The sequence below is a fragment of the Pituophis catenifer genome, unplaced genomic scaffold (genome assembly GCF_029215685.1).
Source record: "Pituophis catenifer annectens isolate HBS135680 unplaced genomic scaffold, rPitCat1.0.hap2 SCAF_1, whole genome shotgun sequence".
Classification (NCBI taxonomy): Eukaryota; Metazoa; Chordata; class Lepidosauria; order Squamata; family Colubridae; genus Pituophis; species Pituophis catenifer.
In genome coordinates, this window is record NW_027256881.1 from 153146119 (window position 1) to 153173407 (window position 27289).

A 27289-nucleotide genomic window follows, 5' to 3' on the forward strand; every position below is an offset into this window, starting at 1 on the left:
GATTGCCTTTGGCAGAGAATTTTAGTACTCCAAATTGGAAGGGAACAGTTATGTTCTCACTTCACCACTGCTCCAAGCATTTGATTTACAAACTAGATTATTTGTGCTGTTAGTTAGGTCAAAGCACAAGACCTAACTAACACCACCAACCAAGCAGACACATTTAGAAGCGTATGAATTTTTAAAAATTGAGAAGAGAGCTAAAATAAACAATTATATAGTCAAGTACATTAGATTTTCACGAAATGTTTGGTTTATAAATTTGCATTAAGGAAATCAGAGTATTTTGACCCCTTTCTTTACTGGTCTGTTTTGTCTTTTGACGACTGCAAGCAGCCAACCTAGTCCATAGGAACCAAGTAGGAATGAAAGGAAAAAATAGAAAGGAGAGAACAAGACTCTATTCCTGTATCTAGATCAGGAATTTGGTGCAGCTCATGTACATCTGAGGACAGATATAAAAGCTGAGACCTCTTCAGAAATTTCATAGAATGTAAGAGGTTACAGTATGTGTCAAGATACCCAGGTCCCTGTATGTGCACATCTTACCCCTTCGGTTCTTTAACTTTATTATTATAAGAACCACAAATAATGATCATGTGGAGAGCTGTATGCCCATTGAAACAAATTTGGGTTTTGGAATTTGAACCCTGTAAAGAGCAGAGGAATAGAGAGAACAGTCACAGTTTCCTTCCCCTCTATCCCTTTCACCAGTGGTGGGTTGCCCCCAGTTCAGTCCAGTTCTATAGAATTGGTAGTAAAACTGGTGGGAGGCTCCACCCACTGACCCAGACGTCATCATAAATGATCTGCACATGTGCAGAAGAGCACATGCACACGCGAGCAAAGAGCACGAGCATGCATGGGCACGATGCGAAACGGTAATAAAGGTAAGTAAAACCCACCCCTGCCTTTCTCCCATTCATAAGGCCTTGAGAGGACTTTGATCTATTTGTAGTCTTTTGCTTCAATGGGTCTTGTGCACACATAGTAGAAGCATCTATATGCGGAGTAAAAATTGATACGTGTGCTTGCTAATATTTATATACCTTTTCCTATAAAGACTAAAGCTAGGACAAATATTTGCTTCCTGTGTTATTACAACTCTGGGTTTCTCACCCCTTTTGTTTTTAGTATTTCTTGCTCTTGCTCATATTCATTTTTGGAATCGTTCTTTGTTAGTGCAACGAAGTCTCTAGTTTGTATAAAAACACTCTTCTTTTTTTCTTTGTTTTAAAACTCTTGTCTCAAATATCTTGTTTCAAATCTCTTTGGACAATCCAATTGCAAACATCTGAATTGTAGCTTTGGAAACTATTGCTATACTCTGTCTTTCTTGAAAAATTAAAAAACAAAAAGCATGAAATAAGCTACTAGATGATTTCAGGTTATTGCAGAAGACTATTCTTCTGAAAAATCCTAAAGTGATCTCTTCTTTAATAAGAGCTACATATTCATGTGCCAACTCAAGTTCTTGAGGCTGAGCGGGTAACACTGAGATTAGAATAGAGACGGGGATCTTATTTCAGTCGAATAAACATGCATGCCAACTTTATTTATTTATTTTTTAATAATTTAGCCATTTGGCAATCCATGGCTTCATAGGAGAGGTTTTACTTTTGGCAGAATTCCTCATTCCTCATTCCTGCTATTAGGGAATTTCCTCCATTAAGGAGTTGATTCTCAGCAAGTCATCAGAAGTCTAGTTACTGTTACATCCCATGTGCATGCCCTTTACTGAATCTTAATATTCTTTGAATTCCACAGGGCTTAATAAGAGAATATAGAAAATAGGGGATAGGAGACAATGTTCTCTTTCCTACTACCATTCCTGTTCTCTTCTTAAAAACCTTTACAACTCAGTTCTGGTTATCCAGTAATTTTAGTCAGCAGAACATTTTGGACAAGAATGTCATACTTCCTAGCGACAGGATTAAAACTTATTTGCAAAGCAAACTTTAAGTAAAACCAATTTGTAAAGCAAACCTTAAGCCTGTGGTCTTGTTAGATTTTGAAAAGATTTAAGGGGTTTATGGTTTCTTTACATATGAATTCTATTTCCAATAAATCCCATGGTGGGTGGAAAGGAAATTACTACAGTATATATTCTGCCTTGGGTTTTTTGTAGTAAATGCAGGATAAATTAATACATAAGTAATAAATGGTTTGCTTGTTATAAAAACTGTGTACCAGTCTCATCTGAGAATGTCATCTGAACAACCAGCCCTGCTTGATTCGATTGGATCCAAAAGTTGCTTAAACACAGTCCAGCCATCCTGCAGTTTACATGACAGGGCAGGCATCCAACGAAGCATTTATTTTGGCATCTTTTTGCATACTTAATGCACACTAAGCAACCTGTGCATTGTTGAACATCATTTCACATATATTTCCTTAACATTCTTGCATCCGGTGCACCCTTCCAGACCCTTTTGTGCCTCCTTCATCCAATTCTGCCCCCCCCCAGTATCCTCACATACACATGCTCATTGTCCCCAACTTGTACTGTACTCTTGTGCTTACTCCATGACCCATGAGGAACCTCTTGTACACCTCCATGCACCCCAGCATACTCTTGTTGACTTCCCTCCAGTGCCTCTCATGTACCTTCTGCGCTGCTTTGCACTCTCCCTGACTTGCACCCATTTGCAACGGTGTGGCACAGATCAGGAAGGATGCACATGGAAGCACACAGGTGAGCAAGAGGCACCCCATGAGTCAGAGATAATATGCAAAGATGTGGCATAAATTAGGAAGGGTGTGTAGGATTCACAGGGATGGGCAACAAGTATCACACAGGTCAGGGAGGGTGAGCAGGAGAGTGACATGGTTCAGGAAGAATATAGGTGTGTGTGCAAGTGGCCTAGTGTGACATCAGTGCAGTGGAGTTGGGGAGATAGCAGAAGTGAGAGCAAATTACTTGACCAGCTTGCAACCTTCCCTGATGGTTTCCCCACTGCGGACCCTCCTTGTCAGCTTCCCATAACAAAGACCTTATGGAAAGCTGGCAGGGAGCATTGAAAATAATAAACATGTGACAGTGGCCTCCTATATCAGTGGCCACAACTTCCTCAAATGTCATTCTCACAGATGTAATGGTCCTGCAACTTGATATGTTAGCCCATTTGAGGTATCTTGGTTCAAAAATTGTTGCCCTACAGTATGACATACTATTTTGCCCAGTTGAAAGTGGCAAACAGTCAGACAGACACAAGTGTTTTAGTAGTATATAGATTAAAGAACTTGCCCGCAGAAGCTGTGAATGGAAAGCAGCAGGAGCAGCAATAGCAACAAAACAGTAACAAAAACTTTTCAGCACAATGATAGGTTATGGAATGGTGCGCTGAAGGCAGTAATGCAGATGTTTGATTCCATGCATTCATTCCGAGCAGCCATTTTTAAAGTGGCCACCTCCAGTTCCAGTGATAGCATGGGCTTGGGGCATTGATAGAAGAGATGTCTTCGGAAAAGAGCTTCTCTTTGTCTCCTTCTTTAGCCATAGCTTCTTCAGAAAGCCTCTCTCTGGCCCTGAGGGTCACAATTTCCTGAATAATATCTTCTATTTCTTTAGCTGTTAAGATCTCTTTCTCTGCCCGTAAATATGAGAGCTTTGGAGATGGTAATTTCTCTAACAAAGGTTGTATCGTTGTTAATTTTATACCGTGTAGATCGCAAAATTCAGGCATCCGTTTTTCTTCAGTTTCTATACCTTCCTTCCTGAAGTTCTTATTTGACTGGGATTGTTTTCCTTTTGCTTTATTCCCCTGTTTCTTTTTCATTTTGTCTTCTTCATCCAAGATTTTCTGAGCCACATCTAATATACTTGCCCACTGGGGAGAGTAAGGAAACTTTCTCCATTTCTTTGAAGGCTCCTGAAAATCAAAACATGCAGAGATGGCTGGAAGTATTTGCAATTTTTGTTTCAAGTTATTTATTTATACGTAAAAACAATTTAAATGCCGCCAAAAGATTCTGGGTGAGTCATTACTTTAAAAAGAAGAAATCACTAATTTATAAGAATTTTAGCTATTCATGTCAGGCAGTAAAAGTTTCACAGGGACTTGATTCCGATCATATCCAAAGTCCTAAGAAACTTTCTGTATATTATCAGGATGGGAACAGTTGAAATCTCCAGAGGGGAAGCACCTTGACAGAGGAAGCGAATTACTGTAAGGTTTTTTCATACATACATTTGGTTCATAAACAAAAAATTGTTTATGATTTGCTATTCTGAATGAAAATGTTCCAACATCAGGAGGTTAGGAGTTCAAACAATTCCCTTTTCTCTGTAACCTCTAAGCATTGCTGGGTTTCAGCATTCGAATGAAAAATGGAAAATGACTCTATCACCACATGACTACTAAAAAAATGATCTGGAGAAGAAGGCCTGCCTTATTTTTTAAAGTAGTCTAAAAGGATATCTTTAATAAAATAATTGGCCTTACTGTTACAGGAATTACAATACTTGGCACAAGTTTTTCTTTTTTGGCGTTCTTGAGCTCCACGGCTGACTGAGATGCTTGGAACAAATCTGTGCAAAGAAGAAAGATCAATGTGTAGGGTTAATAATGTGTAGGGTTACTTGATTAATTGAATGCATATTTGTGGGGGATTATACAATGAATCATAAAATGCAAACCAGGATATAAAGTTTAGATATACCTCACAGGCACATGTGGCTTCCAAAATTTGTTACTATATATATTTTTTAATGTGACCAAAAAGAAAATGCATAAAACATGACCGGATAAAATGCATAAAAATATGACTGGAGAAGAACCATTATTTAATAGGATTGTGTACAGTTCTGGAGTCTTTGGTGTTCTCTGAACTTGGATGTTTTGAGACATTTCATTACCCAACTTGGTAATAATATTAGGGCACTTGGCCATTGGGCACTTGGGCACAGGGTACTGATTATAATGTCACATGATGTTAGCTAGCCAAGTAATGAAACTTCTGCATGTAAACAACCAAGCTCAAGCGAGCACCAAGGACTCCACTCTTTAAACTTGAGCTACACTTACTCTCTTCTATTGGAACTGTGTAAAGCCTGTATAAGGATCAATTTGGGCCCAAGTGAAGCAGTCTTTTCTTAATGTTAGAGCAATGGCATTCTCCAGAAAGTGGTGTGCATCAGAGGTGGGTTTCAGCAGGTTCTGACCAGTTCTGGAGAACTGGTAGTGGAAATTTTGAGTAGTTCAGAGAACCGGTAGTAAAAATTCTGACTGGCCTCGCCCCCATCTATTCTCTGCCTCCCAAGTCCCAGCTGATCGGGAGGAAATGGGGATTTTGCAGTATCCTTCCCCTGGATTGGGGAGGGAATGGAGATTTTACAGTATCCTTCCCCTGCCATGCCGACCAAGCCACTCCCACCAAGCCATGCCACACCCACCAAGCCATGCCCACAGAACCGGTAGTAAAAAAAATTGAAACCCACCACTGGAGTGCATGCTTCAAAGGCTGTCTCCACCTATCTGTTTTTGTATAAACAGTGATTTTGTTGGGACAACTAGAGAAGAAGCTCTATAAGAATATATGTGAAAGAATAGGCAGACACTGGGGTTGAAGCAGCCGCTTTAATGATTCAAGGAAGAATGCTTCACTGAGCATTTTTTTCCCAAACACTTTGTAAGGCCCTATTATTTAATCAAATCAGAGGTGAAATCCAGCAGGTTCTGACAGGTTCTGGAGAACCAGTAGCGGAAATTTTGAGTAGTTCGGAGAACCGGCAAATGCCACCTCTGGCTGGCCCCAGAGTAGGGTGGGAATGGAGATTTTGCAATATCCTTCCCCCAGGAGTGGGGTGGGAATGGAGATTTTTCATTATCCTTCCTCTGTCCCTCCCACCAAGCCCCGCCCACCAAGCCAAGCCCTGCCCACCACACCCACCAAGCCACACCCATAGAACCGGTAGTAAATAAAATTGAATTCCATTACTGAATCAAATGTACATATAAATAAAAGTGACATTAAATTAAAAGTTGTCATTTCCCAACCCACTACTTGTTTAGGATATGCTATCTAAAGGCTAACTATAGTGTTTGAGCTGAAATAAAAATTTGCATTCTTGGTTGGTGCTGGAGTCCTTCATCAGGCTCCTTAGCACTGCTACCACATGGGGAGTCTTAAGGCAATACAAGGCCAAAGATTACTCCACTATGGTGACCACGGTCTTTCAAAATTGCATCTAGCTGTATCCACTTTCCAGCAAACAAGAGACCTGATGAATCAGCTGTTCTTTCCCTACTTATACCTCCCCATGCTCCTCAAATCTACTCTGGATTCCCAGTGGTAAAATCCAAATTTTTTTACTATCGGTTCTATGGGCGTGGCTTGGAGGGCATGGTGTGGCTTGATGGGCGTGGCTTGGTGGGCATGGCAGGGGAAGTATATTGCAAAATCTCCATTCCCACCCTACTCTGGGACCAGCCAGAGGTGGTATTTGCCAGTTCTGTGAACTACTCAAAATTTCCGCTACTGGTTCTCCAGAACCTGTCAGAACCTGCTGGATTTCATCCCTGGATCCTCCCAGTGGTGGGATTCTGCCAGTTCTAGGGGGTTCGGTCGAACCCTTTGTTAAATTGCTGGCTCGCCCGCCCCTTGCCCCACCCCTCCGCACCACTATTTATTGCTATTTATAAATAGTGGTGGGCGAGGGGCGGGCGAGCCAGCAATTTAACAAAGGGTTTGGTGGTTTTTTGTAATTTTATTGGCCCGCGGAGCTTCAGCATAGGCTAATTAGCCCTTGCTTAGATCGGCTCCCGACTCTCAGCTGATTTGCTCTCAGCTGCTTTGCTCAGGGCTCTGCTGCTTGCTTGCAAAGAGTGCTGATTTTTTCCCCCTAGCTACGCTGAAAAACGAAACAGAAAGTAAAGCAGGCTATTGGCTTTGCTGTTGTTGCAACGTTGGGAAATTAGACAGGCAGATTTCTTTTCTTTTTGCTCACCAAAAAAGGTAGGTGGGAAATGGGAAATTTAGGGCAAAAGAGGAGAGTTCAAGATTTTAAAACACAAAAGAAAAAAAGCTCTATTTAACTAGGGAATTGTAATAATTGAGATGCTATTAATTGTATATTGTGTTGAAAGCAGAAATGGTTAAGTTGTGGTTTTGAGGAATATATGGAGGAAATTATTTGGTTTATTATTATTGGTAAATATAATTAATTGATTTGTAAGAAATTGGATTGCATGGAAATAATTGGAATATTCATGTTCATATTGATTAATATACAAAAAAGGTAGTTATATAACTAATTGAGTTATATTAAAATGTTGAATTTATATTAAACTGTAATATTACATAATTAACCAGATATAAAAATAGATGACAATGGGAAGGGGTATAATATAGAATAGAAGGGAAAAATTGAATTTGATTAAGATTAGAGATGAAGATGAAGGGTAATATTGGTTTTTTACAAAAATAGATGAGGAATAAATATGGCAAAAAGGAAATATAGAAATTGTAAATTTAATTGAAATGACTAAACACTGTTTAAATTTGTGAACCGGCCAAATACTCTGTTCAAAGAAAATACATTGTATGTTTGTATGTGTGTTTCTAATTATTGTTATTTATTCATATTTGTTCTCTTTTATTCTTTAAAGTTTAACAATTCATTCTTTATCTTAATATCTTTATATTTGTTTGGGGTTGGCTTTCTTCCCTTTCATCTTTTTTTATTGTACAGCAATCTTTCTCCTCAAACCTACCACCTCTCTCTTTTCTTTCCTTCTTACTTTCTCTTCCCCCCACCCTCTTCTTCTCCTCCCTACTTCCTCTTCCTTTCTCCTTCTCCTCCTCTCTTCCTCCCTCTCTTACCCTCCCTCCTACTCTAATTTCCCTTCCCTTCCTTCATCCCTCTCTATTGCTGTATCCTTTTATGCATATGGACTACTCAGAGGGCTGAAAAAATTATTTCTGACTGGTCCTCGCACTTTTGACCAGTCCTCAAACTTACGACTGTCCTCACATTTTACATTTTTGCCCTATCTTGTCACCATGGTGAAGAGAAGCAGTTGTGAAATGAGTGACACGGTTGTTAAGAATGCTACAATGGGCATAAATGATGACCAGTCATAAGTGCGAAGACCGGTCAAAAGTGCGAGGACCTGTCAGAAATCACTTTTTTCAGCCCTCTGGGTAGTCCTTTTGTGCATATGGACTACTCAGAGGGCTGAAAAAGTTATTTTTGACTGGTCCTCACACTTTTGACCAGTCCTCGAACTTACGACTGTCCTCACATTTTACGTTTTTGCCCTATCTTGTCACCATGGTGAAGAGAAGCAGTTGTGAAATGAGTGACACGGTTGTTAAGAATGCCGCAATGGGCATAAATGTGAGGATGGTCATAAGTGCGAGGACCGGTCAAAAGTGCGAGGACCAGTCAGAAATGACTTTTTTCAGCCCTCTGTAGTCCCTATGCAGATAGCCACGCCCACCCGGTCACATGACCAGCTAGCCACGCCCACCCCATCACATGACCAGCTAGCCACGCCCACCCCATCACATGACCAGCTAGCCACACCCCAACTAAGCCACGCCCACAGAACCGGTTGTTAAAAAAATTGAATCCCACCACTGGATCCTCCTATGCAGTTTTAGAGTGCTAGAGCTGCCAAGGGAAGCTAGGGCAAGTCTCACTGATGAAGTAAAAGTCTCTACACCCCCAATATAACCTCAGTGAGCAGCTTTGATGAGGCAGGCAGGCACAATGCCCTGGCAGTAAAAGATCTATTCTTATGCCACGGCCATAACCAGCCAGCATTTGGCAGCAAAGCACTCGGCGATCCCCTTCTGTGTTCTTTTCACATAAATGACTCATGCCTGTAACCCAGAAAGGGTTTGCCTGGTGACAGCCCAGATTTTTTTCTTTTACAAGTCATACCATGGACACAACAGGGGTCCTAACATTCTGAGTCACATAGGTTATCAACCAAAAATTGTTTCTGGGCCTGCCAGAATGTGTTGGCTAAAGTTTTACACTAAATTTGTCAAACATCTGATTTTCAAGTTGTGTCCAGCTGTGATGACACATCGCAGTCCATCAGCATATGGTTCTTCCTACCGGCAACAAAAGCAGCTGGTTCCATGGGAGCTGATCTTTGCTTCCCATTATGCGTCTTCACTTTGCTCATTTTAGGATTTTTTTTTCTTCTTCGGTGCCCCTGGATCTGCAGAGGAGAGCAAAGCAATCCATCTTTGTGCTAATAGATGGACTGAGGAAAAAAAATCCAACAGAGTAACAAAGTGCATGCAGAGGGGAAGACTGTGCATGCATTCGACTGATAAATAGTTTTTTTAACCAGCAAAAATGGATTGTAGCATAGCTCTGAAAAACAATTGAGAAAACCAACTTCCTCCATTGACTTTGGGTGTCTTCTGAGATGCAAAGGCAAATTCCCATTAGCACAGAGATTTCAATGCTACCGGTCCACAATAGAAAGCCTCCTCACTCATTGCATTACAGTATGATATGCTGGTTTGACAGCCGTGGATAGAAAGACATTACAGAGGGTGATGAGCAGGGGTGGGTTCTAAATTTTTTTACTACCGGTTCTGTGGGTGTGTCTTATTTTGTGGGCGTGGCTTGATGGTCATGTGACAATTCTTTAGGATTTAGCAGAGGTACTGGTCTACCAGGCTTTTAACTGCTTGCAGAGCTGTACTGGTCTATCCATTTGTTTTTGGAGGCACTGGTCTACCACCACACTGCCTTTTATCACTGATCAGCTGTAGGGTGGCCCTTTGAAGCCCCGGCAAGAATTTAAACAGTTTTTTTCCTTCTAGCCGATCAGCTGGGACTCAGTAAGCAGCAATAGATTGGGAGTGGGGCCAAATAAAAGGTAAGAATAACATGGGGGCAGGGGCTTGGGGGGCAGAACCAGTTCGGAGATGTCTTATCTTCACCACTACCCGGCTCGGCAGAACCGGGAGGAACCTGGAGGAACCCACCACGTGGTGAGCACAGCATAATACATCGTGGGCTGTCCCCTGATACCATTAGATGAGATTGCTAGGGCTCGCTGCCTTAGAAGAGTGAAGAAAATCCTCAGGGATGACTCTCATCCTGGTCAGCACTTCTTTATTCTCCTACCATCGGGAAGGAGATATAGAAGCATAGGCAGCCGCACAAACAGGCTGAAGAACAGTTTTTATTTGTGGGCTGTCAGACTCTTGAATGAAAAATAACTTTACAACAACATAGTACAATTGACTTGCAGGGCCAGCGCAATGTGCAATAAGTTCACATGGTACAACAGGACTGAGTGTTTGTTTGTTAGTAGGATTCACTGGGCTAGGGGATTTTTGTCTTTCACTGTGAGTTGTATTGTGTTGGGGGCAGTGGTAAAATCCAATTTTTTTTACTACTGGTTCTGTGGCTGTGGCTTGGCAGGCTTGGCAGGGGAAGGATACTGCAAAATCCCCATTCACACCCCACTCTGGGATCAGTGGTATTTGCTGGTTCTCTGAACTACTCAAAATTTCCGCTACCGGTTCTATGAACTGCTCAAAATTTCCGCTATCGGTTCTCCAGAACCTGTCAGAACCTGCTGGATTTCACCACTGGTTGTGGGGGGTGGGGTTTCCCGAAGGGAGGCTCAGCCAATCTCATTGTACACATATTGTACTATGACAATAAGGGTTTGAATTTGAATTTGAGGTTGCCCTTGACTTACGACTGTTTGTATAACAATGGCTGGATGTTCTGATGGCCTTGGGAAAAAAAATGATTTATGACCTGTGCTCAAAGTTATGGCCTTTGCATTACTGCTAGGTCACAAATCAGGCACTTGGCAACTGGCTTGGCATTTACAATGGTTGCAATGTTTTCTGGTCCTATGATAGTGATTTGTGTGTTTCTCAATCAGCTTTTGACAATCAAAATCAATTGGGGAAGCCAGATTTGCTTAATGAATGTGTGATTCGCTTAACAACTATATGATTCCCTTGATGAGTGCAGTAACATTGGGTCTGGTCACATGATGACTCTCTTAATGACGGCATTGCTTAGCAACCAAAATCATATACCAACTGTGGTCGTAAGTTGAGGACTTCCTGTATTAAGATATATTCACATAAAGATCATAAGCAAACTCCTGCACAATCTTTGTTTCTTTTCATATTTACATTTACATTTATGGGTGGCACAAGCTCTTCCACAATTCTTTTCAATTGCATATTACAAGCACTGCCAGAATTCCTTCTGCTGAATGTGTTGCAGTTTTAAAGATCAGATTGAAACAGCTCCTCTATCTACAGAAAAGAAAGAGCCTCTGCAGAAATGAATCCATCTGTACAACTATTCTTCTAAAATTATTGATACCTACCTAACGGCAAAGGTTGCTTCCATGTCCAAGGAATTTGTCCGGGATCCTTTTTCTTTCCCTTCCTCATTATCATTGAGATACAGCTTAGCCTTGATCTATACTTCTGTCACTTCAAGAGTGGAGTTGAAGGTTGTAAGGCTGTTCACCCACAAATACATATTTAAAAATTAAAAAATATACAAAGTTGTGTCATTTATTACAGTATTTGCAGAATATTCATATTTTCAGTAGTTATTGCATTACAAATTCATAATCCAGTAGAAGAGCATGTTTCCAGTTCTGATTTCAAGGACTACAAAGCGTGATAATTTTGTTTCATTCTCTTTTCCATTTCCTTTGACAATAAAGAATCGTGTGACATATTAACACATTTATTACAACAAAAGATTTCATGGACTACAGCCCTTGTTAACAGATGCATGGACAAGACTATCCCTCTTGAAATATCCATAGCCCTCTATATCCATAGATATATCAGGATGAAAAGTAGTGTATATGTCACAAATTAGGACTGAAGCCTTTCCTTTAATGAATAATAACAACAACAACAACAACAACAACAATAATAATGATTTAAAAAAATAAATGGATGCTCACCTTGCTCTGAAAGGAAGGAGCAGAAGAAGTCAACAGCATGGAAAGCTGTTGCCATCCTGCTACAATACCAGCTTTTTTCTCTCCAGCTAACATTAGAAGCAGCTTTGAGCGATCATTTTGCTGTGAGAGGAGATAAGAAGAAGCAGACGGAACTTCAAGATAGGGAACATAAAGTAAAAAAAAAAGAAAAAAATAAACCCCAGCAAAAAACAAGAAAAAGAACAGGCCAGAAAATAAATAAATAAATGAAAACCCACCAGTCCAAGTGGAGATAGATACAGACAGACCGACAAACCGACAGACTGACTGACTGACTGACTGACTGACTGACTGACTGACTGACTGACTGACTGACTGACAGACAGACAGACAGACAGACAGACAGACAGACAATAGGTATAGTATGGAAGCAATCTGAACTGGAATGATAGGTTTTAAGTACACCTGGAGAACTAAACTAACCAGGACTATTTTCTTTTCAAACTCTCAATTTGTTGTTTATTTGTTTATTATCTTATTTACTTACGTACTTATTTAAATTTAATTTATTTATTTATTTGTTGCCCATCTCATATCGAAACAATGCTGGGCAATATTTCTGTTAGAATATAAATTCAAGGGAATTGCTGACCTTTTTGTGAACTGTTTTTGTGAGGGGGTAACTGGTTCCGGGGGGAGGGGGTAAATGACTGAATAATTAATCCTTCAAAAATATACCAAGGAACATAAACTTTAACTGAGAAAAAAAAAGAGTACATAGAACCTCAATGGAATGGAACGAATGACACTTTTGTTGGCTACACATGGAGTATGATTCAGACTTTAAATGAATGTGGTCCTGCTCTTAGCATGCTCCACTGTTCTCATACAGTCGGAGAGAGATGTAGTTTTGATCTTCTAGATCAGCTTTTTAAAGGATACCTGGAGTTTGAGGTTGAAGGGAGAATTGGAGAAGCACCACTGTTTTAGTCTTTTCTGCAAATGGAGCCTTTTCCTTTTGCAGATGGTATGCCTAAATCCAATCCATCATTAGTTTGAAATATATGTAGTGCATTTACTGTTACAAGGAGGAATTCAGTGCACATGAGTATAACTTCAGTGAGAAGTTCATCAATGGAAATAAGGAGTTTATTTTTTAATAAAAAACCAAACATCTGAAAATTTTGATAAATTTTAGTTGAGTGCAAGTTACAATTCTGGAAATTTATTTTACATTTTATTTTGTATATATTGTACTATTAGGTTAGATATTTTTAGTTGGTTATCCAACTTGTATTATAGCCTTAATTAGTTAATTATTTCAGGGTGGATATAATCAGAAGTTGTGCAAATTATCTGTGGGCTACTTTTTTCAAGGCCCACTACAGATGTCTAACTTCCTCTGTAGTGGAAGAGGACCTTGTAATGGAATAATGCTGAGATGAAGTAAGTTCTTTAATCACAGCTAAGAAGGGAATTAAAATCATATTTGATCATGTTTTGTTTTGTCATCTGCTTACAGGTTTAGTCTTTTATATTTTCTCTTTTATTTTTGTTCACAATGATGTTATAATACTTTGCTTAATAGTTTTATTGAATCATCTTTTTATAAAGTTAAAAAAACACAACAGAACAATATAAAGAGTTGGAAAAGATCAGTTTCAGGGGAAAAAATAGAAAAAGAAAATAAATAATTAAGGAAACAGTTTTCAATCTTGTTTGCAGCAGTTATAAAAGTATTTAAAACCATTTCTCCCCTTCAAAATTATATAACATGGTCCCCTGTTTCCCCTATTCTGCCGTTATTAATCAATAAATCCAGAAAACACATTATTTTTATCCATTTCAGCCCATAATGACTATATGATAGTTTTGACTATATTTTTATGAAAAATCTTCAAGCATATGGATGCCAATAGACTTATAATTCCCTCACAGATGTGTGTCTTACCAGGATTTAGTGGGGAAAAGAAACAGACCCTTTCCAATAAAAAAAATGACATGTAAGTTTGAGCCTTTGGAGAGAAACAATATTTAAAGAGCACTCATGCATTTCTTAGACAAAATTAATTCGCTGTAAGTATCAGAGGGAGATGACAAGTTGAGATAGTAACCATGCTTCTGAAATAAGACCAAGAATTTTCCCCAGCAGAGTTTGAAGTGAAATACTGCTATCAAATCTCAATAATATAGAAATCCTCACCCATCATTTTAGTTTATAGATACTGGGCAGCTGGGTTATGAAATCAGCATTGAGGTTTCTAAATTTTTAAAGGTAAATTTATGAAAGTCTGCTATTTGCCGTACATTAGCAGAATAGTTTATCCAAGGCAGAGAAATAAATGTTCATTTGAAAATGATTACAGTAAGGAGTGTAATTTTTTTTTAAAGTAGGGTAGTGTTATTAGAAGAAATAAGAGAACCATAGCGTACTTTCTAGAGGAGTTTAGTTTTTACATTACGTCTGCCTAACTGGAAATAGAAACTAGAGATTAATAATGCTCAGATTCAATGCCACTTATATGCTGGGTTTTACCATCCATACCTCTGCATGTTGGGCAGACATAAGCTTAAAAGTAACCAGTTCAATCAGTTCCTGGAATATGTTAGCCTCTTTTGTTGTATGTCAGCTGGTATTTAACCAATCAGGGTTTTCTCATATGTGATGTCACAATGGTGATTGTCAGCTATTGGGTTGGTCCTTCATGAGAGGCAAGCTTATCCCACATATATGTTATCTGTTGTTTGAATGGATGCATCATTTCTACTGAGGGTAAATATCAGAAAGCCCCCTAAAAGGAAAAAGGTAGCTGGCGATGAAGGACCACTACTATGGACAACAGTTCCCAGGTATTGATGTTAGACTGGATCCAATTTCCCCCCTTTTTTGAAGATGGCAATCATGGATAACCATTTTCTAGTCATCTGGTAATTACCCAGTGCTCCAAGATTTTTGAAAGATATAGTTCAGTGGTTAAATTCCTCATATAATTTAACTATTAAAGATGTTAAAAAAAAAAATAGCACAGAACCATCCATGAGAGATTTTGCCTTAAAACCAAACTTACTAGGCCATGTAATCTGAGGTAGCATGTTTCTGCATAGATTCTTGTTCCTTTTCTCCCAAAATGATTGCCTGTCAGAGAGTCTATAATATACAAGACAGCAGAAATGAGATGCTGCTGTATAACCTGTAGCCTTAGCAGCATGCAGTAATTAGGACTGGAGTTTTCAGCCTCCTTTTGAATTACATTGTGATGCAAAGCAAAGGGACCTAGCAGGAATGTATTTGTGCCATTTGACACTGATGCTGCCAATCCATGTAGGGTCTCCGTGCTTTGTTTAGAACATTTTTGGTGCTTAGGACTGAATATGAGAGGAACAAAATATTTTAAGCCTAACAATTGCTCCAGAGCATATGCAGAAAGTCTTTCCTTTAATGAATGCTTCCTTATCTGTTCACAGTTTATAAATCCAAAAGTCTTGCAACTCATTTTCAGCCTGTTGTCCCCAGGACTAGGGGTGGGCTTCAAAAATTTTAGCAAGGGGTTCTCTGCCCGGTTGCTAGGTGGGCATGGCCATGGTGGGCATGGCCTAGTCTGCCGCCTACACCACGGCAGGGGGGGCATTTTTGCCCTCCCTGGGCTCCAGAGGCTTTTCTCGAGCCTCCGGGAGGGCAAAAACGGCCTCTCCAGGCTCCAGAGGCCCCCTGGAGGCCAGAAACAGGCCTGTTTCCATCTTTCCCAAACTTCCGATAGGCCCATTTTTCATCCTCCCTGAGCCTCCGCGTGCGCCATGCACTTACCTGCATCCCAAAAAGGCGATGTGGGGACTCCTGGGAGGGGTGGGGCGGGGTGGATGGGGTGGGGTGCGGCCAGCCAGGAGTGGGATTTGGGGGTTCTCTGAACTGCACAGAATCTTAGCTAGAGGTTCTCCCGAACCCCTGCAAACCTCCAGCAGCTGACCCCTGCCCAGGACGCTGCACCCATAAACACAACATTGCTTAAGAAGTAGCTGAGGATGACATGGCAAGTTCTTATGTAAGTGTCAGAGAACAGAGCCATTTTACAGAAAATAATTACCTTGAAGAAACCTCCTTGGCAACCTCCTTTAATTTTTTTCATTTTTTGAATACTTCATTACTGGATTTCTTGTCTAGTCTATTTTACAACCTGGATGCATCATTTGCATTCATGATTTATGTTTTCAGAGAAGATGATCAATTTGCACACATGGATCTGAATCAAAACACTGATACTGTTTCTCATGCATTTTTTTTTAAAAGAAACATTAATGCAATGTAGTGTTTGCAATGTAGATTAGTAGTGATGGTTTTAGAATTGCATTCTATGTCCTATTCATTTCTGTAGGCCAGTTCACCTGTGGCAGGTGACTCCAGATTCTGGCAGTCACCTGAGGTCACCAATATGAACAAAGGTATCTGGGAGAAACTTGGAGTTTGATCTGAGCTGGATGGTTTGCATAATTTCTGCAACAGGATTACTTAGCAGCAACCTGCAGAATGGGTCAAGCCCTCACCATAGTCCTTGAGACGAAACAGCTATGTAGAAGCATGGAGTGCAGACTTGTTTGCATTCATAGCATACCGAAGTACATTATTGCGCTTCCAATATAACCATCAGGATCTTGCATAAAATATTAAGAATTTGGCAAATCGTGTGAGGTCAAATAATTAGCTTCTGAGACAAAAGAGGCTATGGGGTATATTAGGAAGTAAAGAGGATAGGAGCTTTTGGAAGGAGATGTTGGGCAGAGGATAAACATTAGTTCCATTCCCAGAGTTAAGAATGGATCATTCCTGCTACAATGACTGGTTTTTTAAAAGGTGGTCTGGCCATTGATACCAATATAACTATATAATAGTTGACCAATAAACCTGTTGGTGTTCTAATCCTAATGTGAATTAAACCTCCCACACAATCTCTTCTACATGAGATATTTGTAGGATTTTCCCCTACAATTTGCTTCCTGAACTGAGTGAACTATTACCTCAGATACTGGGGGACCCTTTGGCCACATTCCCAGTTACTACAACTTTGGCATCCCCACACTTGTGGTGAACTATGGAGGCTTATTCTGTGCAATGAGGGACTCTAGGTTCTCCTGGAAACACCATAAAAAGGTAAAGGTAAAGGTTCCCCTCGCACATACGTGCTAGTCATTCACGACTCTAGGGGGCAGTGCTCATCTCTGTTTCAAAGCTGAAGAAGCTGTCCAAAAACATCTCCGTGGTCATGTGGCCGGCACGACTAAATGCCAAAGGTGCACGGAACACTGCTACCTTCCCACCAAAGGTGGTCCCTATTTTTCTACTTGCATTTTTTATGTGCTTTCGAACTGCTAGGTTGGCAGAAACTGGGACACGTAACGGGAGCTCACCCCATTACGTGGCACTAGGGATTCAAACCGCTGAACTGCCGACCTTTTAATCAACAGGCTTAGCGTCTTAAGCCACTGAGCCACCGCATCCATAAACACTATAGCTACATACATATTTACTGTGTGCTTTTCTTGCAATAGTTATCTCTAGAATAATAATAATAATAATAATAATAATAATAATAATAATAATAATAATAATAATAATAATAATAATAATAATAATAAAAATTGAGGGTGAGACTAAAGGTGAGTTTGTTGGGCGTATTATTGTTTTTGTGGAATTCCATGCTTTTATCAGCTGCATTTTATAACACATCCTTTTAAGCTTTTATTTTCTTTGTCCTCCTGGATCATAAATGTCTGTGAAGTCCATTAACTCAGCCAACACTTTCTAATACTGACATTCAGCTATTTGAGGATTTTATTCAGTTAATTATCCATGACAAACAGTTTGCACAGAAGACAACAACATGTTTTGTTGTCCAGAAAATTCAAGGATTCCCGAACAGTAATATGTAGTCCTCAAAGACCCTCAGTCCTGAATTTGTTGTCAGAGTAGAGGGAACGGCAAAAATGCTAAAGGGACTAAGAAAGTAGATTTTCTGGAGATGTACTTGCTTGAAGTTTAAGATGATAGGAAGATAAGATAGGAACAAGCATATACAAGCCTGCCATATGTAACACTTATGCGGGTAAACTACAAAACTAGTTTCAGTTTGAATTGGCAGTCTTAAACTGACAAAGTGGGGAGTTTTGTTTCTCCCCATCAAAGTCTTGACAACCTTCAGACAGTGGTTCAATATTTCCACAGCATCTTCAGTTTAGTACAGAGCAGTGATGTTATCATAGGGACACAGTGGCTCAGTGGCTAAGATGCTGAGCTTGTCGATCAGAAGGTCGGCAGTTCAGCAGTTCAAATCCTTAGCGCCGCATAACGGAGGGAGCTCCCGTTACTTGTCTCAACTTTTGCCAACCTAGCAGTTCGAAAGCATATTAAAAAAATGCAAGTAGAAAAATAGGGACCACCTTTGGTGGGAAGGTAACAGTGTTCCGTGCGCCTTTGGCGTTTAGTCATGCTGGCCACATGACCATGGAGATGTCTTCGGCTTAGAAATGGAGATGAGCACCACCCCTAGAGCCGGAAACAACTAGCCCGCATGTGCGGGGGAACCTTTACCTTTACCTAATGATGTCATCATGAATGCTATCAACTTCTCACCCCAAACTGAGAAATGATGTTTCATAATGTCTTATAACCTTCCATTGCAATGCCCAAAAGTTTAAATACTTAACTCCCATGACTACCGGGTGGAATCACCCGCTTAGATGGGAGCCGAATTATTCTAAAATGGTGCCTTCTGCTTCCAACCCTTGCAGGCAACTTTAGAGATGAGTATAGATGGTGTTGAATGTTCTCAGAGTGTTAATAGGATGAAGAGGAGCTCTGTTCCCAAATATATATGAAGGTCAGCCACTAGGAAGACCAATATTATTTCCATCTCATGACATAGCCTGAAAAGTAGCTGGTAGGGCAGTGGTGAAATCCAAAGTTTTTTACTACCGGTTCTGTGGGCGTGGCTTGGTGGGCGTGGCAGGGGAAGGATACTTCAAAATCCCCATTCCCGCCCCACTCCTTGGGAAAGGATGTTGCAAAATCTCCATTCCCACCCCACTCTGGGGCCAGCCAGAGGTGGTATTTGCCAGTTCTCCAAACTGCTCAAAATTTCCGCTGCCGGTTCTCCAGAACTTGTCAGAACCTGCTGGATTTCACCCCTGTGGTAGGGATAATTTGGTTAAGATTTTAAATAAGATTTTCATGTTACACACCTGGCCAACTCTTTATATTTAAATGTTATAATGTACAATGTTCCACAAATGCTTACTTTTAGGAATGTTGAACTATTCACAAGTTATCATTATCTTCTTGCCTGATAATTGAACTCTTGATTGATAGTTCCTGGATTGGGGTATTGTTTACTGCTTACTATTTCGAGCAATAAACAATACCCCAATTGAGGAACTACCAACTCAGACACATAACCAAATAGTAAACATTAGCCTAATCAAGGAACCTTCAAGAACATTCCCACCAACACTGACAGGGCAAGCCACTTGCATATAAACAGAGGCTAAAGTCCACTCCCTTCTAGCACTGATGTGCTACCTAGTTGGATAATGAAGCAGCTGCAAGAAAACAACTAAGCTCAGAGAGCACCAAGGATGCCATAGTTCTTCCTGTGCCACAAATAAGCTCTTCTATTGGTACAATGAAGTTTAGATGATTCAATAAATCTTCCATAAAGAAATGATTGGTACAAACCATTATTTCATTATTACGATGTACCTGTGGTTATAAAGGTTTTTCAGCCATATAATACATTGGACTGTTGCCTTGGTGACGAGACCCAAAAACATCTATTTAATTTCCATGAGCAGAAGATAGACATTGGCTAAAAGAATGAAGTTGCTCCATACATACAAACATAGAAGAAGCTTAGGTAGTATGTTAAGTAGATAATAGCAGTTAAAGAAACAAAGTCAAGTAATACATACATACATACATACATACATACATACACACACACACACATGCGAGGAGTAAATTCAGGGATGCAGTCAGAAGAAAGATTCAGGGATGCAGTATAATTATGAAAGGATTAAAGCAGTTTTCTGTGAGCCACCTAAATTTCATTACCTTCTGATACCTGTTTAATTACAACATACAAGAGTTTGCTCAGAGTTTCTCTCCTATATAGAGCTGCCACCCCTAAATTGCTGGATAATTCCATTGTTCTTTCTGTATCCCACTGCCAAGTGATGATACTGAGCTGTGCTTTTGCATTTGATTTATTAGTTAGTGAGAATCTGTTGCCATTTTTAGCAGGGTTTTTTTAATTTAAAAAAATATAGTTTTTACATTGTTTAAAAAGCATCTGAGAAATTCCTGGAAAAATGAGCTAGAAAATTAATAAATGAATAATATTATTTTCAAGTACACCAGGGAGATCAGACAAAATACAAACTTGGATTCAACTGCATTTCCCTAAAATGCGAACCGTTCTTCAAAATGAATCTCTATGCACTATTTAGGGAATGATGTTTAGTATTCTGAATGGTGTGCCTCAAATTTAGCAGCAGCATAATGAGTAAACTATTCAGCAGCACTCAAAATGTCACAGACATATCTCTGCAAAACAACAGTGCAAGAGACTAATGCTGTATATACAGCTTAAACTATGATTCTCGAATAATTCCATTTTAATAGGACAAATACTTTGATGTATGCTCTTTCTTCATCCCTGGACAAGTCCCTGCAGTTTGGTTTTCCATTGCCGGCTTTCTAAGGCTGAGAGAAAGTGACCGGCCCAAAGTCACCCAGCTGGCTTTGTGCATAAGGCAGGACTAGAACTCATGACCTGTTGGCTTCTAGTCTGGTGCCTTAACCTCTACACACAACTGGATTCCGTTAATAGTCTCTGTATATTATATAAATATCCTTGTATCAAAATAATGTATTGTACTAAATGTGAAAATGGACCAATACTTGGCCTATATGGCTAAGTGTCAGGGTTCCAAGTAACATCCGCAACAGAATCAAAACTCTGAGGCAAGCATATTCCTCAAAGTGAGTATTTATTAGGCATGTCATATTGGCACATCTGGGGAAACCCGACTCAGATCCCCCTTGGGTTTCCCCCTTAATAAAAAGTATATTTTTCCTCCCCCTGCCCATGCATCCCATCACATGGTCCAATCAGGTCACAGTTCAAAGTTCAACTGGTCTCACATCCCGCCTCCTGGCACCTGATGGGAACATCCTTGGTTATTAGAGACAAGAATTTTATTTTGGTTACAATCCCCTCGCTATCTCTACCTTCCCACCTTCCCGTTCCCACAGCCCGATGGCCTTCGCTGTGGCAGCCCTGAAGAGGCCAGGGAGAAAATGGCTCCAGGGCTTAATAATATGTTAAACGTTGAGTTGCTTTATATTATATTTATTTTATTATATTATATTATATTATATTATATTATATTATATTATATTATATTATATTATATTATATTATATTATATTATATTATATTATATTATATTATATTATATTATTATATTATATTATATTATATTATATTTATTATATTATATTATATTATAATATAATATGATATTATTTTATATTAACATTTTATGGATATACCTTTAGTTTCTACAAAAATGAAATAACTGTCATTGTTCTATATATTATTTTCTGGTTGTATTGTATTGTATTTATCATTTTGGTTGCACTATCACGTCGTCTTGTTGTTACATCTACACCTACCAATAAATATATGTTAAAAGAATTCCATTTTAACATAATCTAGAGAGGCAGCAAGATGCAGGGACTTTGATTTTTAATAAATTGCACCTGAGAAATGCATGTATGTTTCTTCTGCTGGGGAATGAATGGCACACCTGAAAACATCTTGATGTGTATTAGAAAGGAATAAAAAAGGCATTTTTGCCTTTGATATTTTATTCCCTTATGGCGCAATGAGAATTGTCTTTTCATGAGCAACTGTGCTCCAGCATTCACCTGGCACATTCCACTTTTCAATGGATTGACACATATTTATTCTGCAGAAAACAACATTCAGTGGCTGTCTGCAATGACAGTGACATCAAAAAGAAACACTGAAAAAGACTTCCGGTTTGCGAGCCTCGGCGACGGCGGTGTTTCTTTAAAGACCGCCAGCCCCGCCGCCTGTAGAGCCACCCCGCGATCGAGGAGCGGCTCGAAAACTCCAAAATCTTGAAGATTGAAGGAGAAGAGATAGCAGGGTACAGGTTGAGCCCCTGTAACCCCCCAGGGAATTGTTTCTGGGGAGGAAACAGGCGTGGCTCCCTTCCAACCTGCTGAAACTCCGGGCGGCGTGGGACGTTTCTGCTAATTAGCAGAACAAGCCGGCAGCAGCAAACTTTTAAAGCGAAAGGAACTAATTTTAACAAACAACGGAAATATCAACTTGAATCCAGAAACTTGAAAACTGCAAGTATCAGTGCTTTGTTGACTTTCTAATTTAAAAGAGAAAGTGAGTGAGTGAAAGTGATTTGAAAAAAAATGGCGCCCAGCATTTGAGTTAACGAGCTAATGAAAGTGGATTTGTGAAGCCTTCCTGCTTTGTTACAAAGTTATAAAGCTGCTACAAAGTTGCTCTATCTAAAGAAAAAATTTCTTTTTCTAAAATTTGACTTTGTTTTACTTCAGTTTCACTTGATTAAATCTGGGGGACTTTTTTAGAAGTTTCTGTGGAAGAGGGAAAGGAAAAGGAATTTCCCTCTTCAGAAAAACTAGCTTACGTGGCACGATGGCTTCAAAGAAGCAGGAAGGGAAGGCAACAGGGGGGGATCCCCCACACACAAACATGAAACGCAGCTTCCCCCTGCTCAACAGTTACAGACTCAAAAAAGAGAATTTGATGTGGGAGATTTAAAAGAATTTATTTCTAAAACTCTGGATGATAAATTTCAAAAATCTCAACAGGAGATAGATGACAAACTTCAAAAATCACATCAGGGGATAGATGATAAACTTCAAAAATCACACCAGGAATTTATGCAGGAAATTAATGAAGTTAAAGATATGGTGAAACAGAATCAAAACAAGGTGACCAAAAAAATATCAGAAGTGGCATCTGGCCTGGCAGAATTTATTGGGAAAGTTGATTTTAAAGTTGAAGAACTTAAATCAGAAGTTAATGTAAAGATGAAAGACAATGATTATAAAATTGCTGATGTTGACAATAAAATGCAGAGAGTTGAAGACGAGATTGTTATGATACAATTCAGGGTAATGGAGTTCACTATACGGCTTCGGGGAATTCGAGAGGAGGAAAGACAGGATTTGAGACAAGTCTGTTCTGAGGCCTTGGCTAAGATTCTACAAGTTAATCCTGATGTGGTTTTTCATAAAATAGACAAAATTTACAGAGTGAACTCTTGGGTGGCCAGACAAAGACAATTACCTAGAGATGTGGTCATATATTTTACAGAAAGAGAAATAAGAAATGATATCCTGCAAAAATCCTTTTACACTTCTGTACAAGTTGGGGGCTCACGAATTGGAATTTATAAAGAATTGCCTCCTAAAATGTTGAAAGCTAGAAAAGAATTTGGCTTTCTTGTTAAGGAATTGCAAAATTTACAGATACCCTTCCGGTGGGACGCACCAGCTGGGATAATTTTCAGATACAAAGGAGAAAGATGCCGTTTGAATACCGTGGAGAAGGCACAACACTTTTATACTACTATTCTTAAGGAAAGAACACCATCTCCACGTACATCTACAGTTTTGGAGATTAAAGAGAGTGAAGAGAAGCAACCTCAACGAGAATTGCAAGAACAGTCCAAGCAGGAATTAGAAGGAGTGCAAGGTGCAGAAGGAGGTTTTTTGGATGAGCCCTTGCTGGAATCTTCTCCAATTTTGGACTCGGTTCGGATGATTGAATCTAAGGATCAACGTATAACTAGAGCTCAATCTAAGTTACTTAAACAAAAGCAACAACAACAACAGGAAAGACAAGACAAGGAGGCAGTTAAGAGTGCTGCACAAGAGATTGGAGCTATGGGAGGAGCGAAATCGAAGCTTTCGGATGAACTTCAAGTATTTTGCTCTGTGCTCTGAAAAGAGGCTCATGACCTTTAAGTGTTTATCTTGGAATGTTAATGGGTTGAATTCAGCACAGAAAAGGAAGAAATTATTTACATATTTGAAACAATTTAATAATGATATAATTTGTTTACAAGAAACGCATATTACAACTCAAGATCAAAAATATCTGATAAACTGCAAACTAGGAACACATTTTATATCTTCAACTTCGCAAAAAAAGAATGGTGTGGTTATCTATGTAAATAAAAAATTAATAGCTAAAGTTATAGAAACAGATGAAGATGGTAGGTTTGTAGCAATTGAATTGCTTACGGCAAAGGGCCAAATTCTTTTGATTGGAATTTATGCTCCCAATCAACAACAGGACTATTTCTACAAGATGCTACATACCAAAATACTGCAATGGGATTACAGATCTATTTTAATTATGGGAGATTGGAATGGAGTAATTGATTCTAAATTAGATAAAAAGAGTTTGGCAAAGTCTAGAATCAGACTACCACAGACTTTTTTTGACATGAAAGAAGATATGGAACTAAAAGATGTTTGGAGAATACATAATCCAAAAGAACTGGACTACACTTTCTTTTCTGATAGACACAGATCCTTCTCTAGGATTGACTTTATCTTGTTGTCAGATGATTTACTTGTCAAGACAAAAAGAACAAAGATTTTTCCAAGAACTTTGACTGACCAGAGCCCAGTATGGATAGAAATTGAGATGGATAAGGTTGAGAGACGTTCCTGGAGATTAAATGAGAACTTGTTTAGATATGAAAAAAATACAACAGAACTTAAAAAGCATCTGAAAGAATTTTTTGAAATAAATCTGAATAAAGGTACCCCAATTGAAATTGTCTGGGATGCAAGTAAAGCTTATATGAGAGGGGTACTTATCTACATGAACTCTAAACATAGACTGTTTCGACAAAAGAAAAGATCTGAATTGGAAATAGAAATAAAGAATAAAGAACAGTTACTTATTAAAAATCCAACAGATGAAAGAATAAGCAGTGCTATAAAACTTTTGAGAGACCAATTTCAAATGCTTATGGCGGAACAAGTTGCAACAAACTTAAAATATGCGAAGCATAATACATTTTGCAACGCTAATAAACCGGGCAGATGGTTGGCTTACACATTGAGGAAAAAACAAAGTATACGGACTATAGATAGTATTGACATTGGAGGGAAAGAAATTTTTCAACAAAAATTAATTAAAGAAGCTTTTGTGGACTATTATACCAAATTATATGCCAAGGAGGAGGTGCAGAATGGACTTATAGAAAAATACTTAAACGATAAAAGAGTTACAAAAATTACTGATCAACAAAAGGAAAGAATGAATTATCCTATAACAGAGGAGGAGATAATAGTAGCAATTAAACAGTTAAAAACAGCCAAAGCTCCTGGTACGGATGGTTTGACTGCAGTGTATTATAAAACCTTGCAAGCTGAAATGGTGGAACAACTTAGAGATTTATTTTGCAACATTCAACAAGGGGGTAAAATACCCCCATCATGGACAACAGCTTACATATCTTTGATACCAAAAGAACAAGTCGGTCCTAAAAAACCAGAGAATTATAGACCAATATCTCTTTTGAATACAGATTATAAAATCTATGCGAAAGTATTAGCCAACAGGTTGATGCCAGTAATCCAAAAGGTGATTCATGAGGACCAAGCGGGATTTATCGAGGGCAGACACATGAAGGACAATGTAAGGCAAGTAATAGATTTATTGGAATATCTTGAGAAGAATAAACAGATTCCTGCAGTGCTGGTCTTTTTGGACGCAGAGAAGGCCTTTGATAGAGTTGATTGGAATTTTCTACTAAAGACTTTAAAAAAGATGGATTTTGGGGATCAATTTATACAGGCGATTTCAGCAATTTATCAAGAGCAAAAGGCACAGATCATCATTAATGGAAGTTTGACAACAGAGTTTAAAATTGAAAAAGGAACAAGACAGGGATGTCCGTTGTCCCCACTTTTATTTATTCTAACACTAGAAGTCTTGTTAAATACAATACGGGACTCTAATACCTTGAAAGGAATAAGGATTAGGCAAGAGGATTACAGAATAAAGGCATTTGCAGATGATCTGGTTGTTACCCTATCACAACCAATGGAATCAATAATCCTGATGAAGGACATTATACAAGACTATGGTAAAGTCTCAGGTTTTAGACTGAATCCAAAAAAGACTAAAATGATAGTTAAAAACATGACACAAGATCGTAAATATGAACTTGAAAGGAGGGCAGGTTTTGAGACTGTACCTAAGGTAAAATATCTAGGAGTTCAGGTTGCAGAATCAAACATGAAATTGTTTCAAAATAATTATGAGGTGTTGTGGCGAGAGGTGCAGAAAGACATGGAGACTTGGAAAAAACTGCAGCTGTCTTTACTTGGAAGAATAGCAGCAGCTAAGATGAACATTTTGCCAAGATTTCTTTTTTTGTTTCAAATGATTCCGGTGCTTAAAAGTGATAAACAATTGAAAGTTTGGCAATCTGGAGTGAATAAGTTTGTCTGGAACGAGAAGAAGCCAAGAGTGAAATTGAAAATTATGCAAGATGTTCCAGAAAGAGGAGGTCTTAAACTTCCAAACCTACAGCTATATTATGATGCGGCAGCTTTAACTTTAACAAGTGATTGGTTTGGAAGGAAAAAGACTGGAATATTGAATGCAGAAAGTTTTGATCTTGAATTTGGATGGCATGCTTACTTATTTTACGACGACAAAGTAGATAAAGTATTTAAAAGTCATATACTTAGAGATTCTTTGATGAGAGTTTGGAAGAAGCACCGACTCAAATGGGATTATAAAATACCGCTATGGCTGGATCTTGGTCATACTTTGTGGAATACAAATATAATGTCACTCGGGGGGGTTTTATATAAAGAGGTTCTTTTTACAGATGCGGGCAGATGGCAGCTGAAGACATTGCAGACACTGTTGGATGAAGGGATTAATTTAACTTGGTTACAATATAATCAATTACAACTGAGATGGAAAGAGGACCAAAAAACTGGTATTATGTTGCATGAGGAAGACTTGGTTAGACATATAAGAGAGAAAGGTCCAATGCATATCAAAAGGCTTTATAATGTTTTGCTAGAAAGAGATTCAGAAACTGAACTAGTTAAAGACTGTATGATTAAGTGGGCACAGAATTTTGAAGAACCAGTGATGCTGGAAACATGGGAAAAAATTTGGGTTCAGAATGTTAAATTTACACAGTCGCAGAGCCTGAGGGAAAATTTCTACAAAATGTTTTATAGATGGCATTTAGATCCCAAAAAGTTGTCATGTATG

General features: G+C 38.9%; 1 protein-coding gene across 1 annotated transcript; it reads right to left on the reverse strand.

Moving 5' to 3' along the window:
• Nucleotides 1-1643: 1643 nt before the first annotated feature.
• Nucleotides 1644-12001, reverse strand: LOC139326413 (uncharacterized). The gene is made up of 4 exons (XM_070956493.1): nucleotides 11931-12001; nucleotides 11334-11471; nucleotides 4446-4531; nucleotides 1644-3872 (listed from the first exon to the last, which is right to left on the reverse strand). Exons 2-4 carry the CDS (start codon nucleotides 11404-11406, stop codon nucleotides 3399-3401), a joined length of 633 nt encoding a protein of 210 aa, XP_070812594.1. The 5' UTR covers nucleotides 11407-11471; nucleotides 11931-12001; the 3' UTR covers nucleotides 1644-3398.
• Nucleotides 12002-27289: the final 15288 nt, after the last annotated feature.

What these genes read in the sequence shown, in the direction of transcription:
- LOC139326413 (XM_070956493.1), bottom strand. Translation starts at nt 11,406, where the DNA reads ATGATAATGAGGAAGGGAAAGAAAAAGGATCCCGGACAAATTCCTTGG. An exon ending in GAAGCAACCTTTGCCGTTAG is followed by an intron (nt 4,532 to 11,333) that starts GTAGGTATCAAT and finishes TTCTTTGCACAG; the next exon opens with ATTTGTTCCAAGCATCTCAG. An exon ending in GTATTGTAATTCCTGTAACA is followed by an intron (nt 3,873 to 4,445) that starts GTAAGGCCAATT and finishes TTTGATTTTCAG; the next exon opens with GAGCCTTCAAAGAAATGGAG.